At 36.8% G+C, this 18,157-nt stretch overlaps 1 protein-coding gene and 1 pseudogene across 1 annotated transcript; both read left to right on the top strand.

Annotated features, from left to right (window-relative positions):
• The first annotated feature begins 7,843 nt into the window (after positions 1–7,843).
• Positions 7,844–9,697, top strand: LOC145785354 (calumenin-B pseudogene; annotated as a pseudogene).
• On the top strand, positions 9,697–17,029 carry LOC145785353 (pseudouridylate synthase RPUSD4, mitochondrial-like). The gene is made up of 7 exons (XM_082597010.1): positions 9,697–10,107; positions 14,725–14,890; positions 15,127–15,331; positions 15,429–15,551; positions 15,818–15,936; positions 16,303–16,497; positions 16,740–17,029. The coding sequence occupies exons 1-7, from the start codon at positions 9,697–9,699 to the stop codon at positions 17,027–17,029; spliced, it is 1,509 nt and encodes a 502-aa protein (XP_082453136.1).
• Positions 17,030–18,157: the final 1,128 nt, after the last annotated feature.

The raw sequence follows: 18,157 nt of genomic DNA, 5'->3' as shown, positions 1-18,157 counted from the left end.
AGACCAAGGTGGTGCATGACAGATACTGATGACAACAGAGGACCCAATGCATCGGCAAGCTGCTGCAAAGTATAGAAAGCGCAAAGATGATGAACAGAGACGCAACGGAAATCGCATTGATCCAGTACCATCAAGTGCTGCTGCTTTCTCATCTGAAAATGATTAGCATATGATGAAGATTCTTCCAGTGACCCACTGTTTACACCGTAAATCCAAATAACACCAAAACAAAACCCAGTAGGAGCAGCCATTACCAAAACGCTGCATTATCGATAATCCACTGTTTAATGCAGCACTGAACAGAACTATAACATCAAGTCGTCAAGCAATGATGATCGTCACTCCTGCTCTTGCTGCAGCTGGAATTGATATAAATGAATTGACAATGTCACATTCCTCTGTCATGAATGCTCGAAACACCTCATGTGAAAGCCTGGCAGCTGCAGTGCTGCAAAAATTTAAACCAACAGTTACAGTTCCACTTGTTGTTCATTTTCATGGTAAATATTTGACTAATGCCAATGGCACAAAGTGCAAATCTTTGGCCATTGTAGTTTCTGTTATGCATGTTGAGATACTGCTTGGCATTCCGAAGCTGCCTGTTGGAACGGGATCACTAATGGGCCAAAAAGTAGTGGAATTCATACACGAGTTGTAGCAGAGCACTTAGCTGCACTTTGTTTTGACACGGCATCAAGCAATACGGGAATCCACACTGGAGCTATCACTGTCATGCAGCAGGCATTTAATCGAAGGCTGCTAGTTCTTGCATGCCATGATCTCAAAGTCGTCAATGATTGTGCAGAGCGGGCACTGGGCAGTCAAATTAGCTACTGACTTCAATGAAGTCCTTACGGAAAATGAACAACAGCGCCAGCTCCTCTATCAGGTGATCGAGCACCACAGAAAGCTGCTTCCAACAAGTGCAAGTAAACGCCAACATGCCAACAGCTCCATTAAATAAAATCAATGGCTTGACTCTTTACAAACATTTCTTTTGCTTTTTCTGGGCAATGTGTTGTCACCTGAAGCGTTGCGATTGTGACTGGTGAACGTACTTTTATACGGTTTTCGCTAAAGTTCAGTGCATGTAATTTCATTCCAAACGCTTGTTAATGTGATCTATTTTGTGCATTATTTCTGTTTTTCTGCATGTGGAAACACTTATTATATCATAAATTCAGAGTAAAACAATGGTTAACACAAAAATGCTGCAACTGCAATGTAGATAAGTCAAAAAAGAATTACGTCACATATTCAAGGAATTTTGATGAATTATGCCAAAGAAAGCAAATTTAGAGGTCGGTGGGAGAGCACTTCCTCTTGTCGGATTCACTTCAAATTTTCACAGTGTCATTTTTTCATGAATCCTCCTCAAATGAGAGGGTGTGCAAACAAAAATAAAAAATTTCCATTTTTTTTGGCCACCCTAAGGTAGGCCTATACTAGACCATACCGTCCTTAGCATTAGCATATTGTAGCGGACTTAATGAAGCAAGCGAATACTATTTTTTAATTTGGATGGAATGACAAAAAGCCCGGATGCCTTTTCTGGAAAAATTGGAAAGGAGTTAAATGGAAGTGTATCTGATTAACCAGTTATTAAGTTTAAGCCCATTTTAAACCAAAATTTTTTGTTGCTCACAAATGAAATTGTGGATAATCTCAGCACTGATCAGTATTATGCTTACAAAATATGTTGGGCGGTTATTCTTGGGCATGTGGACTATGATTTGGAACTTCTTGAAATTGGGCCAATATGTCACTCCCGGTGGTTGACTCTCGCTTGCACAATAATGCGGTATTATGTCTTAGTCGAAAAGCCATCTGCAATACTTCAATTATTGACTGAATTTTGCATAAAAGTATATTTCCCGACATGGTTTCAAATTAAGCGAGAGAATCGAATTACAAATGGTGCAACAAATCTGTTTGGCCTCGTTCAAAGGATCGTTAAATTTCCAAATAAGAGAGTCAAGGACATTTTACTGAAGGTTGTGCAAAGAAATACATTCTTTGCTCATCCTGAAAACATACTGTTCAGCAGGCTAGCAGATGGAAATGAAGATGTGAAGAGGATGGTTGTTAACAAGATTCTATCAATTAGACGTTGTTTATCGAATTACACAATTGAAAATATCGATATGAGTGATTTTGAAGGTGGATTTGTTGATCAAGCAGATGGTGAAAACGAATCAAGCAACGATACGGTAATGTTGATGTGCGACGATTCTTGGTGCCATAGCTAAACTTCAATGCAAGGGAACATTTTAAAATGGTCAATTTAAACGTGGCTGACATCTCTGAACCTCTGGCAATCAGTCAATCACACACTTAAATAATGTTCAGCTTGAAGAAGTAAAATCCACCCCATTGAGTCTTCAACATCCACGTCATAGTCATTAGTCAAGCTGTTGACCACAGATTGATCAGGCAAAAAAGTAACTCTCGGTGTTTAATGAAATGTTTCGACACCAAGAAACATTTTGGTTCTTAATGGACTAATATAATGATGATTTAAATACCTACTATTCTTGTAACACTTTTTTATGGTTTTACTGTACAATAGTTGTATATGCATGTATTTCCTCGAAGCTGGCTACTGTTGCTTCAAATTAAACTTCCTGCAGATTGAACAATTGTTCGATTGTGGACTGGGGATGGATGGTGGTAGGTCAGTCGAATTGTGGCTTAGCTATGGTTTGATTGTGCATTTTCTATTTTAATTTAAATACCTAGATATGTGCTCTTTTAAATATCCTGTTCAACGTGTAAGTAACTCTCTATAATATTAATGAATGTATAGCAATTTCAAATTAAAAGATAGTATTCGCTTGCTTCATTAAGTCCGCTACAATATGCTAATGCTAAGAACGGTATGGTATACTGGTATAGTAGGGTCTGCTACTATTCAGTGAGTCCGATTCGGTGAGTCCGATTCGGTGAGTTCCTAACCTCTAACCCTAACCCCTAACCCCAAACCCTAAAACGACAATGATAATTAGGCTATGGTACCCGATAATTTAAAAAAAAAATTAAAAAAATCCCCCTTTAAGGGATCGGACTCACCGAATCGGACTCACCGAAACGGGCCATTCCGGGTATAGTATAGGCCTACCTACAAATAAACTAGGTAACCAACCATAACCATTCAATTAAAATAGCCAAATTTACCATCTGTCCAAATATGTAGACTCCAATAATTGAACAAAGTGTAGTAAAAAAAATGTATTTAAGCATCAAATAAATACAATTTCATCTAAATTTGCCCCCGAAAATGGAAAAAATCCGTTTTTTTGGAATACTGTATCTGCCCAATAGATGCAATTAGAACAAAATGTTGTTTTAGAGCATATAGGAACATAGCTGTTCTGCAACTTTTAAGCCTACCCCCAGCTTTCTAGGAGCATTATAAAAAAAGTTATATACGCTGTTTTCATGGATTTTGACCTTTGCATGACCCATGGGGCTGGGTGGCACGCTCGATTTTGGGTGCCACAACAAAAAAATAAGTTGAAAGTCAATATTAGACTTAATGACACCCTTTTAACAGCCCTCTTCATTAATATGACAGAAAAACTTTTTTTCACTCCACCCTACTAACCAAACACTTATTTTTTCAATTCAAGTACTTCAAAATAAATTTATTCAAATTCGTTCATGCTTATTTGTACCAAAAACAACCCATACAACTGAGCTTGTGCTTTTAACGTTTTAAAGATTAAAGACTGACTTGAATATGGAAAATTTATGTTTAAAGTTGTGCATGATATGTTGCCAAAATTTTATGATGCTTACTTCACCAATTTAGATGCTATCCATAGTTACAACACTCGCCATCACAAAAAATGTACATTGTTTTTACCGCCTGTTAAATCAAATTGTGGGAAATAATGTTATGTTTTACTGGTGTGAAATTATGGAGTGACATTTCTAATGAGCTGAAAGATAATATTATACATATAACGTCTTTATAGCTAAGTACAAGTGTTTTCTTAGTCAATATGGTAATTAATTCATATTTACTTTAATGTTGATGTTTCTTTGTTTTTTTTTCTGTATTGGTGTTCATAATTCCGTTTTTTTTGCTTTTTTTTAGTGTGATTATTTGTTTTTTTTATTACTGTGTTACCTGCAACAGGCTAGGATGCCAACCGACATAGATGATCTTACAGGTCTTTCGTTGCCATCTTGTTGTGCTGATAGACACTCAATTTGGGGAGCAAGTCTTTTAGCCGCAGACAGTTAGGCGCCGGTCAAATAGGCGCACACACTGTGGCGTCTGGATATTTAGGTGCGGAGCACTGTGGCGCCCGTTCATTTAGGTGCTATTCGTAGTAAAGTCTGCAGATTGTATTATACAAGCTTGGCAGGTAGGGCAATGCTTTTCACAAAATGTTATCTTAAACAGAAAAATATGTTGTTTTAATAATGCTCGTGCATTTATTTGTTGTTAGTTGTTAGTCATGACTTCAGTGAGTGAAGCTGCTTAATCCGGCAATGCTTTTCACACAAAATCTTATATTGAACAGAAAAATATATTGTTTAATGTTTATTTAATGAGCGTGTTCGGCATTTATTTGTTGTTAGTCCAGATTTGCGTTGGCGAAAGCTTTATCAATAAATTATTTAAGTTTCCGAACTTTACTGAGTTCACTTTTAGTTAGATAAGTCAAATAATAACTACATTAAACATCAGTAAAAAAATATATGGTAGCCTATATTCAAGCGGGTGGTAGCCTGGTAGGCTTGAGTGAAGAGTAACTTAGTTTTCCATTGAAACCCCGACTAGGTTTTGCCAAAGCTGAGCTGATACAATCTGCAGACTTTACTAGAAAGTAGCACCTAAATGAACGGGCGCCACAGTGTGCGGCTGTGCGCGCCTATTTGACCTGCGCCTAATAGACGTGGACCCTCAATTTGTATGTATATACTTTTTGTTTGTTCACTGCCAGCAAAACAATAAACTGAATTGATTGATTGATCGTTTTTACAACTTCAACCTTGACCTGACTAAAATTTCAGTGTTCTTTCCCTTGTTTGGAAATGTTGCCAGGAGCTTATCTATGAAAAATTTGTGTCTTTGTGTATCATCATCATCATTATCAGCCATTGTTATTCCACTGCAGGATGAAGGCCTTCCCCATATCTTTATAATTTTGTCTGTCTTTGTGTATAGGCTATACAAAAATTTAAAAAAAAATCAGGATTTGTATCCTGTTTTAAAGTAACAAGATCGCTGAAAAACAGAAAGATTTGGTTCCCGTAAACCTTTGCTTTATACCGGTAGGTGGTTGTCTGGCAACATACCATTTCAAAAGATTGAGGGCAAAACTACAAATGCACTTTTTTAATACAAATGAAACACTTGTTGGACGACAGTAGGCTACTTATTAGGGTGGTCCTTAGCTGTACACTAAAAAAAAAATTTTGGAAAATTGTTAGTCTGACCCTGCCAAAACGTTCCTTTAGGTTAAAAAACATCATGTGTAAAATTTCATTGATATTCATTAATGTTTAGAGGTGGCTCAATGGATCCGAAATTCCACCCAGATGACATATAGAACACATAAGCTCTTCCATAGTTGCTCTCTGCCCAAAGCTCGCATGCCTGGGTCCCCCTCGTGTATTCCGTAACAGTGGGTATTAGCTGCTCAATGCTCATCTGCCGGGGTGTCATGATGACTAATATTACATGTTGCCCAATGCCCAGTAAGGTCTGCTTCAGGGTGTTAGGGAGCTTTTTGCGGTGGTCAGCAAAGAGCATGGGCAACAGCGTCTCCAAGACCTTCACCATCTCATTGTTGTCATACAGCATTGGCTGTACAATGATCAGTTGACGAGTCTTCAAATGTAGTCTGGTTCTGGTCAATAAACTGCCATCTTGTTTTAAAGCACTCGAACAAGAGAACATCAGGAGCTGATGAAGTCTCCGTGACTTCAGAAAAGGCTGAAGCAGCAATCAGCTCCAAGACATGGTGGCGACACACAATATACAGAAATTCATGGCCAAGCATCTGCTCTAAAAGGATGCAGGCTCCTTTGTGCCGACCGGTATTACAGCTGGTTGTATCATATCACATCACCTGGATCTTTTCCTCTAAACTCCAGTCTTTCAGAATAGAAACGATGGCCTCAGCTTGTACTTTTCCTGTCCCAGACGGTAACTTTGGGACTGCAAGTAGCTGTGATTGGCCATTATGTGTCACTATAGCACAGGCAATCTGTTCAGAGTTTCAGTTCCAATGAGATCTGGGATAAGCTTGCTATCCCAGTGCACAATGAGTGGGAACTGTGGGTCAAACTGATATTTAATTTTTACTGAGATGGTTTTACGATGCTGCTGTCGTTGCCACCTGATCGGTCCAGGGCTAGTGGTTGGATTTCTTGTGCAAGACTTGGGACAGGTGTGCAAATTACCATCATAGCCGCTCTGTCTGACACCTTATTTCGGTCAAAAGTTGCTGCAAGGTTTTGTGTAACCAAGTTTATACCCAAGTTTTCAGGGGGTTTGTGTCATGCAGCTGGCACCGGGGCCTGCAACTGTATCTTCTTCCTCTTTGGTACTTCTGCCACTTGTGCTGCTTTGTAGTACTGCCAGAGAATGTTGAAAGTGCTGCAGATATCCAAAGGATACCCAAATGCAGATACCCAAAAGATATCCACTGCAGCTTTCTTCTCTGGTTTTCAAGTGGCTGCTCTCTATTCCTTGTTCTGCATTCTTTAATTCTTCTTCAAGGTTACACTTGCATCCATTGATATTATTACTCCATGGCATCCAGGTTCACGTTGGGCTATCAGAAACTTTCGGTCTTCCTCAATTAAAATCATCTCCAGCGCATTGGCATGGGAAATATCAAATAAATCTCCAAATGTACTTTTGAAAGCTGCTTCCTCATCTTGTTGAGTTGATGTCAGTCTTCCTACGTTCTTCTTGATAGCTTTCCACTTCTTAAAAAGTCCACTTACTTTTTTAATACAATCCTGCTTGTAGCGAATGGGAATCCTTTCCCGATTTCAAAACCCTTCTACCTTTTCAACAGTCTTAGTAGCAGAAGCATGGACAGTTTCATTCAGCTTGTTATGGTTATACAGAAAGAAGCATAATACCTGTTTGTTGAAGGGGAGTTTGGAACCTTTAATATCTTCCTCATAATTCTCAATTAGATACACATGTTTACGTTTTTCATGAGCCATCAATAACAAATGTGGAAGAAAAAGGCAGTACCGTATGTAATCAGTACATATATATATGCTGAGACTCTTTATTTGAGAGAAATTTCAGATTCATTGAGCCACCTCTAAACATTAATGAATTTCAATAAAATTTTACACATAATGTTTTTTAACCAAAAGGAACATTTTGGCAGGGTCAGATTGGTGAAAATGAAAAAAAAATTTCTAAGGACCACCCTACTACTTATTTACGACTACTTATTTGGGAATTTTTCTCAATTAGGTAATTTTTTTATCAGAAAAGCTTAGTTTTTTTTGTGTGAAACACATGTTTTTAGAGTTTTTCATTTTATATACGGTACATATCGTCTCTAATAAGCTGAACTATCGTAACTCCAAAAATGCAGTTTTGAGAAAATTGAATTTTAAAGTTCACGCTGTGTTTGCTGTACATTCATTTACGATAGTTCATCGTTCTGTATCATCAAAACTAAAGTAGATAGAGTTACGATGCTTTAACAAAATAAACTGTAGTCTATAAAGATACCAAATCAATCAAAAACGCAATTTTGAAAAATTTGGACTGACGATAGTTCAGCTTATTAGAGACGATATATAATTATATATATGTTCTGAAATTTGTTGTTGAATGTGTTATTGCAGATTTTGGTACGGTAGCACTCAGATTTCTTGGTGAGAATTATTATACAGAGAAAATCAGAATAAAGAGTTTCAGCAAATAAGATATATTAAAAATAATGAAATACCTTCCGGTAATTTTCTTTTTAAGTAGTTTTTCAAGATTTGTTACTCTGACGAAAATAGACCAGTTGGCAAATCAATCATTCAGTGATAAAAAAACAGGTACTAAAGGTTATGATCTCTATGCATTTGTTGGAAAAGATAAGGCTAAAACATATGAGCAACTTTCTCCAGAAGAAAGTCGTCAAAGACTTGCAGTAATTGTTGACAAGATTGATATGGATAGTGATGGCATGATTTCTGAAGACGAATTGAACAGTTGGATTGTTTTTACGCAAAAACGACACATCCGTGATGATTCTAATATGCAATTTAAAACACATGACAATGACAATGATGGCAGAGTTCACTGGGATGAATATAAAAAAAATACTTATGGATTTTTGGGAAAAGATCATGATTTCACTTATGAGAAAATGATGAGCAGAGATCAACGTCGGTGGAACATGGCTGATCTTAATGGTGATGGCTACTGTGTAGATGAAGAGTTTCAAGCATTTTTGCATCCTGAGCAATTCGATCATATGAAAAGTGCTGTTACCAAAGAAACCCTTGAAGACATTGACAAAAATAGTGATGGTTATGTTGATGTTGAAGAATACATATCAGATATGTTTGATCAAGAAGATGGTCAAGAACCAGAATGGGTTGCTTCAGAACGTGAGCAGTTTTCTTTGTTTAGAGACAAAAATAAAGATGGTATACTAGATGAGAGTGAAATACATGCATGGATTTTACCAGATAATTTTGACAATGCCAATGTTGAAGCTAAGCATCTTATTCGTGAAGCTGATGATAACAAGGATGGAATGTTGAGCAAAAGGGAAGTCATTGCTCATCATGATAAGTTTGTGGGATCAAAAGCTACAAATTGGGGTGGAGATTTAAACCACCATGAAGAATTTTGAGCATCCCTCATGGGCTATGCACAACATCTCAAGTTGAATTTTTGTGATTTACACATCACCTAGTGTTTATAGAATCTTATTTTGACACAACATATAGCAAAGGTATCACAATTTTTTTATTGATTGTACTGTAAGCCCAAACCATTGCCAAACATTTACTTAAAATCTGCATTCTGCAATCATTGGCTGTCTAGGAAAGGCTTAAAGTTACAGAAAAATATTTTTGTTAAAATAGATTTCTGAAATCAGTGCGGTACATGTTAGCTACCCAAATAAGTGTGAAATTGACTTTGTGAGCATTGCGGTAAATTAAAGCCTCAAATATGTGTTCAATATTTAGTTTTTCATTCTCATTATACAAAAGTTATGTTGATGGTGCAAATGTGCTGGAAAGTTGCTGTAGTGCTATATTTGCATGTTTTCACTTCCCTGTAATTTTTTTTATTAGTCACAGCATGTTTCCAAACTACATTGGTTGATTGATAAGATAAGTTTGTTTGTCGTTGATGTGGTATATGCTAGTTGCTTAGAATTATTTTATACAGACCACAAAGTATATATATTTAATAAACTTTTTTTTATGTATTATGTATAGTGCATAACTGCATATATATGTGTAACTGTGTATTGCACTTTGCAAGTCTAGGCTACCATAAGAGTGTTTTGTTTGTTATAATTTATGGTGTAAACCAACTTTATCCTTTGCCGTTTAGTTTTAGTTTTTTTGTTTGTTTTAGTTTTGCGACAGTAGCCTATCCTACATACTTTTAAACAATTAGAAAATGTGGTTTTGTTAATTTATAATGTTAACATTAAAACAACTTATATATATTTATTTTTATGCAGGAAAATGTGGTTAACTAAACTGTATTCTCCGATTAAGCTAATTGGACAACGTAATGTAGTTTTTTCAAATTTGGCTACATTTTGCCGATGCGATGAAAGGCAAGAAGAATACTGCGAAAGCAAGTTTGTTTTAAAAAGAGGTCTTAGAAGGTTGACATCTCCCCCTGATAGCACCACAAAAGACATGAAGGAAGTAATTGACGATCTTAAATCAAGTACGAACACAAAACCCAGTCGTATTCCAGGTCGATTAGTTGGTAAAGAAACTGAATCACGCGCAGCTTCCTTTTCTGTCGAAAATGTCGACACAAAGCAAGATGACACTTCTACCGAACCAAAGCCAACAAAAGCCATTGATTTTGCCTTAAAAATCAGGAAGCAGAAGGGAGAGAAAAGATCATCTTTTAAATCAGAGGTGACATGCAATTTGTGATCAATTTTTAGATGATGTGTCTCGTTGGTTCTACATGTTACGATGATTTGTTACGTTGGTTCTACATTCTTTTGGTAATTTGTTAGAGGACGCGAGTGATTTTACATGCAAACATGAGATATTCATTCAATACTACTGGTGTGTTTGTAATATCGTCCTTAGAATGTTATAGTTCAGGCCCTTAGGGGAATCTTTAGGCTAAACGTGTTACACATTGTTTTTTAGCATATTTTTGCAGTTGGTCAACTCAACTTTGATTTTAGTGGGTGCCGCAACTTTTTGGGTCACGTGATCACCCCCAAATCGGGGATTTTCCCAGAAATCACGTTTCAGCTCTTTTTACGTCATTTTTGTGCAATTACATATTTGATTTTTGTATATTTTAACTTAAAAAGCACATACAAATAAGTGAGACAAAATAAACACAAAATAATTTTACTGATGACGTCATTGTGACGTCATCACATATATTTTTTTGCTTTTTTAACCTATTTTGGTCGTTTGCTGTTGGTTTTAGTTGGAGTACCGGTTACTAAAACCATTTCACAATTCCTAAAAGTAGTTTCGTCATGATTGCATCTTTTATGACGTCATCATTACATTATTAAAACTAGACAACTTCAAATTCAGGAACCAAAGGTAAGTTTATTCCGAAAAAAGCGATCAAATACTCTCATTATAAGTTTTGCAAATGCTTAAAATTTTACAATTGCAAGCAATAACAATAATTCCAGTACAGTATGACGCAATAACGACGTCATCAAGGGAATAACCAGAAGAGCAGCTACCAGGGGTGAATTTCCCTTTTGGTCATGCCACTTTAAAATTTAAAATAATATGTAGGCCTAATTATGATCTACAAATCAAATTAATACACGACCCCAGATGATGCAATGTCAGAGTCTTAACACTGTTAATTCAAGATGAAAAAACTAGCGGTTTTCGATGTTAAATTTCTAACATACGTAATTTGATGTTAAAAAAATTCGTGTACGACAAGTTTTTTCAAGTTACAAGATAGAGTTTAGAAAGTCAAAACCATTTCTTGAATGATCAGTGTGGATTGGAGATGAAACGTCAATGTGGATTGAAGATGAAACATCAGAGAGGATTGGATATTTTGTGGTCGAATTGCATGTTTCGTACTCGCATGAACAAAGACTTGTGCATTTTATGGATTTTTTCTTACAGGAACATCGAGAGCCACAAGTAGACTGACAAAACGGAACAAGTTGATTTGCATCATTATGCTTCTAACCCCAAGCTAAAGGAGAAGGTAGTTGCTGAACATTTACGAGGCTTGATTTCCGTATTTCAGCTTGATGTATCGATCTGCGTGTATGTTGCATCAGAGCAGCTGACGTTGGTTGCAGCTTTTCAATAGTGCAACCATTGGTAAACATCATATAACGGCATTCGTCTACTACTCTACATCCGTGATAATAGGACCATTGCCTAAAGAGCTATGACATAGGCCTACTTTTGTATGTCATTTATAGAACTAGGTGAGCTTGAGAAATTCAGAGAGTTAAATAAGCCACACATTGCGGTAAGATTAAGCTTCCAACAATCCCAAGCCTTTTTTTCCAAAGACGAAACAGTATCACAGATTGTGATAGTATTATATAAAACAAAGGTAAAGAAGCGCAAATCATCGGAGATTGAGGTGAAGATGAAACAATATCATGGATTGGAATGAAGCGAGTTTTTTCTCCAACTCCAAATTCAACCCATAGTTTACAGATTTCTAACTTGTCAAAACACGAAATTGCAATAACTACCACATCAGTATCTACTGTTTTGACTATGGCATCGGATTTTCCATGTTTCACATGGAGAAACATACGGGTGTCTGCCTCTTCGTGATCACATGGGGAAACCTCAGACATGTCCAATGTTTGATTGTTAAGAGCTATATCTAACGATGTTACAACAATCGTAAACAAGTTTGGATCGACTGAAGTTATCACAGCTTGTTGACCCAGTTGATATCACGCAGTTTTGTTGCTGTCATTTCCCAAAAACTCAGGCCAGTTGAGAGGAAGACGAGTATTACTTGTGACAGCCACGTAACATCCAGACCCTGTTTCTTGCAGAGGATAAGCCTCAAATAGCTACTGCCATCACAGAACATGCCAGCAGTGTGATGTCAGCCGATTATGAAGTAATGAAAGAATCTGCCTCGAAAACCGATCACTACGTCTTTGATGGAGGGTTCTTGTTGCATCAAGTGCCATGGAAACTGGAGACAGTTATGGGTCTATTGCACAGTCGTACGCAGATTTTACCATTCGTCATTATTGCTTAGCAACGGTGGTCTTTGATGGATATGGTGGTCCGTCTATCAAAGACAATACCCATCAAAGACGCGGCATGAACGTCCACCCGGTTGTTCACTTTACTGTAGACACCCAGTTCATTGGAAAGAAGGAGCAGTTCTTGCCTCGAGCTCCCAACAAGGAAGGATTCATTTCTGCTCAACTGAGGAATAGAAGCTGCAATGTGAGGAACGCTCCAGGTGATGCAGATGTTAACATCGTCAAGACGGCAGATGGACAGCCCTCATCGACATATTACGACTTTAATTGGTGAAGACCCGGACCTTTTAATATTGATACTACGCTATGCTGACACTGACCCAGACATTAAAGACCTCTATTTCCGCTCCGAAAAGGCTTACGCAACCAAGATACACGACATCAACAAACTTAAAGCAATCATCGGACCAAACATAATTATGCTTACAGCTCCTCTTCATTCACCGGTTGTGATTCAACGTCAAGGATATTTGGTATCGGGAAGAAGACGCTTTCAAGAAACTAGTGAAAAGTCAACCAATAATCAAAGAATGTGCAAATTGCTTTATTCTCCCAAATCAGACAGACCACATCATTAAGGATCTTGGAAACAAAGCTATGACCGTTATGTTTGGCAACGATGGCAGTAGTAACCTAGAAACACAGCGATACAATACATTGGTCAAGAAAATTAAAACAGCTAAATCCTTTGTTCACCCTGAACGTTTGCCACCTACATCATCCTTTACCAAATTCCACTGCCTCAGAGTTTACTACCAGATTATGGTCAGGATGGGTAGGCTACTGACGATGGTATGGATGCTCTAGACTGGGAATGGAAAGTAGACAATAATCAGATGGTTCCAATCATGACGGACATGAAAGCTGCCCCGGACAACCTACTGAAAATGATCACTGCAATTGCGAATCGTGTTCACCTCACTGTAGTTGCCGGAGATATGTGCTACCATACCATGCTGGATGTGGACCATGCCAAACTGGTTCATGTGTCCATACAGCAATCACATAATTACAGACGATGACAGCGATGAGCATTAGTAATACTTGATCCATTTGCTTTCTTTACGCTGATTATGTCAAGAGTCTACATGACCACATCGTATGAGCTCTTTATGCCTGCTCAGTTAACCCAAATATATATAGAAATTTACCGGGTTTATTAATAAACAATACATTGTTATTGTACATTTTTAATTGTTTTGGCAGCCATCTTGGATTGCCATATTGAATTTATAGGCTATCAGATAATTTAACAATTCTGAGAATGGTCTCATTGACTTCACAAGGTATAAAAACCTAGATATAGACACCAAAACTACACGTTTTGGTCATATGATAACCTAGTTATGGTCAATTTACTGTTATTTTCATGGTTTGGCGGCCATCTTGGTTTGCCATATTGAATTTATAGGCTATCAGATAATTCAACAATTCTGAGAATAGTCTCATTGACTTCACAGGGTATAAAAACCTAGATATAGACACCAAAACTACATGTTTTGGTCATATGATGACCGAGTTATGGTCAATTTAACTATGTTATTTTAATGGTTTAGCGGCCACCTTGGATTGCCATATTGAATTTATAGGCTATCAGATAATTCAACAATTCTGAGAATAGTCTCATTGACTTCACAAGGTATAAAAACCTAGATATAGACACCAAAACTACATGTTTTGGTCATATGATGAATGAGTTATGGTCAATTTACTGTTTTGTTCAATGGTTTGGCGGCCATCTTGGAAGCTATCTTGAAAATAACCACTTTCCTGGAAATTGGATTCCTTAAGATTTTGAATATGTTAGTACTGACACTCAATACTAATCAAATCAGTTGAAAAATCATTGGTAACTTATTGTAACCAAAAAAGTAACACCAACAACAAATAAGCGACTACAATAAGAAAAAAACAAGCAAAAAATTAATACATGACGTCACAATGACGTCATTAATAACATAATTTTGTGTGATTTTTATCTCGTGTATTTTGTAGTGGCAGTCGGTCCAAATATAAAAAAATAACGTATCTAATTGCATAAAAATATCGTGAAAAGAGCTCAAAATTTACTTGGGGGGAATCCCCGATTTGGGGGTGATCACGTGACCCAAAAAGTTGCGGCACCCACTAAAATTGAAGTTAGATTCATATTCTACAAAAAAATGCAAAAAAACAACGTGTAACACGTTTAGCCTAAAGATGCTCATTTTTGCCCCTAAGGGCCTGCACTATTAATCAATTCTTTGTTAATGCAACCACTTACTTTTTTTTTTGAATTTAGACTGATGTGGAATTGGATCCTGTGAAACGCTCATTAAAAGCTTTGTCTATGCCTGATCTTACTAAAATGAGCGATGAAAACTTAGCAAGGCTCATTCGTAGAAACGTTATTTATGCAGACAAGAGACTAGTAATTTTCAATAAACCTTATGGTTTGTCAATTCATGGTAAGTTTTTCATTACTAGTGAGTGATGATATATCTTGTTTTTTCCATCTTACCATCTCAGTTATACCATTGCAGACAACATTGCGTTTAAATGAATATGATATGGTGTAGAAAATTCCTTCGGTTGATAATCAATATTTTATGAACTAATACACGATAAGAAGTGTTTACTTTGCAGAAATGTTAACAAAAGTTGCGTCAAGAAAAAACAAAAAAAGAATTCTTTTATTTTTCAGATGGGGATAACATTTCTCAAAATGTTAAAAATGTCTTGCCAATGGTTTCAAAAATGGTCTATGGAGTCAACACTAGCATCCCACTATGCATATGCAATCGTCTAGATAAATATACAACCGGCGTTTGTGTCACGGCAACAGATGAAAATACCAGCAGACATATACAGAAAATGTTTCGAGAGCATAAAGCACTTAAAAAATACTGGTAGGGCTTTTAAAGTTAGAGAATGCTAAAAATGTTCACATATCTATTCGTTGTTCATTTTATTTACGATTTTTTTGTTTAATTTTTTTTTAAAAAGGGCTATAACCCTCGGAACGCCAGATCCTCTTGCAGGGGTGATTGACATCCCACTGGATAGAACAATCATAGAAAGAGAGAATTTACCAAGTTACGCCAGGATGACTGTTAAGCCGGAAGTTAGGTTTGTTTTTTTAAATGCATTTGTGTATAACACGTAGCGTAGACATGGACAATATATGTATCGCAGACGGCTAGTGTGTGGTAGTCGAATAATAGCGATTCAACTGTTTCTATTAGCATATTCATACATGGTACTGCTATTTTGTATTCATCAAATGCATGCATTTGTAAAATATCTTCTTTCTGAATCGAACGTTTTTAATTGTCCGAGCTTTGCAGCATTCATTAAGTCAGCAAAATAGGTAGCATTGCGCAACTATTTTTTAGATATGACGAATTAACCAACAAGAAAGTGGCGATTCGTTCAAGAGGTCATTTGGCTATCACATATTACAAGATGTTGGATTGTTCTTTGCTTTCACTTTTGGAATTGCAACCACAAACAAGTATGAAACCAGACATCAAAATCCGTCATTTTTGCATTGATTCAACGTCTGCATACCCTGAATCAGAACAAAAATGACAGATTTTGATGTCTTGGAATATCTTACCTATTAACCCCTTAAAAGACATCATAGATTTGCCTTGTTTTTTGAATGGCCTCTGAACAATATGGTATTACAGGTAGGAATATTAGTACGATAAAAGAGCACAATTATATTTTATTGTAATTTCTCATCCGTCTCTGTTACACTTAAATCATACAAACAATATGCTGGGATAGAATTGTTTTCTGACTAAAATAACGCGAGTTTTAGGTAAATAAACCAATTTAGCGTTCATAATGTTTATGTTTTTCTCATATTTTTCAGCTGTCAAACACCAATTGCGTACTCACTTAGCTGATGGCTTGGCTTGCCCTATTCTCGGTGATCACAAATACTCTCATTTTGGCAAGTTAGCTCCTCAAAATCTGCCTTTGAAAGTCGCGAAGCGACTTGGAATTCCTCCTACAAAGTCCCGTCATACCCCACTACATTTACACTTAAATTCTGTTTTCATACCCGGTAAGTTAAGTGAAGGAATAACTACAGTAAGAGGTGGTGATCACAACGATGGCCTCTTACTCAATATTTTCCAAGAAAATGTCATTGACCGTTCTTTCTATTACGCATGAATGTAGCTGGTGTGCAGATTATATTATAGCTGTAGAAGCATCATCAATTTTTGTGAAAAAATATTGCAATTGCCGTTCGAAGTTTATTGTATCATCACTAACTTAAATTTAATTTATTTTGTGCTGCGATAGGATTGTTTCCTGACCAAAATAAGGCAAATTTAATTGTCGGCGCCAAAACTCCATTTCACATGTCAAGAACAATGAATATGTTCGGGCTGAAGCCTGGGCCGCCAACAGAATGGAGGGGTGTCACTTCGCTCACATCTCGGCATGCCGCGACACCTCGAGACGAAAAAAATTCGCTTTATCGTGATCCGACAGTTCCGCTGGCTAGCGAAGAAGAAGATTTTGATTTTGACAATAGTTCTGTAAAAGTTTTTCGAACTAACACCATTCGCGTAAAATATAAGCACAGATAATTTTCACCTTTGCCTCGTACGTTATAGCCTCTCGTTTCTAGGACGCTTGAGATAGAAATCTTGTTTTTCAGCCAGTAGCCTAAATAAGTCCTTTTTATATTAATCAAACGTTATTTTAAATGTAAAAATGATAATTTCTTGGCTGAGTTACCTCAGGATCAAGGGCAAAAGTTGTTTCCTTGAAAACGTAGGCTATGCCAGATGTTTAGCTTAATTCAATTTCACTTGGATAGTTTTTGGCTTTCAAATTTTGTCAGGCCAGCGTATAGGTAGCTTTTGCACAGTAGTATAGTATTTTATACCACGATGTGCGTCGTCTAATACCGGTACTCTGAAACACCTTGTTCAATGTTCAAGTAAATGCCAAAAAAGGAAAAGGTCGGTCAAGCAACGACGCGGTATGTAACATAATGTTAAGAAACAAACTTCAAATTGCGAACGTTTTCGGTTCCACAGCATGTTAGCTCTTGTTAAGCATCTGAACAACTAATTTTTGTTTCACGGCAGTCTAGTGTAGCAAGAATACTTTGTTAATTTCTTATGACTGAGTCAGTGGTTCAAAGCTTCTAATAAGAGTGCGAAACAGCCAGAAGCTTTCTACACAATACACATGGATGAAATAAGAAATGCAAAGAATTATCTAACAAAGTAAAAAAGAAAATTCACAAGTTTCAATAGGCATTTGTTCGTAACAGAGGTGCCTCATGTCTGCATTAACGTCGTTAATTTAAACCGAATTGTGATGTTATTACTTATCTCCTTTGGCTTGCTGGTTCATTGTTTGTATTATTTCGTGCAGTGCAAATCGGTTGTTCAGATGCTTAAGAAAAGTGGAGCTGAAAACGTTTGATATTTTGTAGATTATGATGTTAAATGCCGCATTGTTGCTTGTTTTTTTCTGCTGATGTTTCAACAAAGTTACCCCTTTACCAAAACTGTAGTTTTATACAATCGTTGAGATTGAAGGTCTAGTCAGTAAGCAGCATATCTATGTTTCAAGTAAACCCACTAGGCCTAGTCATTTCGATGACGTGGGTTCGAATCCCACCGCTGCCACCATGTTGTATTATTTGCAATAGGTATAATGGTACGTTCTCTTGTCTCGTCGAATGCCAGCACTGTCGTCCC

Source organism: Aplidium turbinatum, chromosome 16 (assembly GCF_918807975.1).
Source record: "Aplidium turbinatum chromosome 16, kaAplTurb1.1, whole genome shotgun sequence".
NCBI lineage: Eukaryota > Metazoa > Chordata > Ascidiacea > Aplousobranchia > Polyclinidae > Aplidium > Aplidium turbinatum.
Note: the sequence above shows the minus strand (reverse complement) of the source record. Positions and strands in the feature narration are given on the sequence as shown.

Bases quoted from the DNA above. Each gene is read 5' to 3' on its own strand.
- LOC145785353 (XM_082597010.1), top strand. From the start codon at position 9,697: ATGTGGTTAACTAAACTGTATTCTCCGATTAAGCTAATTGGACAACGT. The intron at 14,891-15,126 runs GTAAGTTTTTCA...TTTATTTTTCAG, and splicing joins TTATGGTTTGTCAATTCATG to ATGGGGATAACATTTCTCAA. The intron at 15,332-15,428 runs GTAGGGCTTTTA...TTTTTTAAAAAG, and splicing joins AAAGCACTTAAAAAATACTG to GGCTATAACCCTCGGAACGC.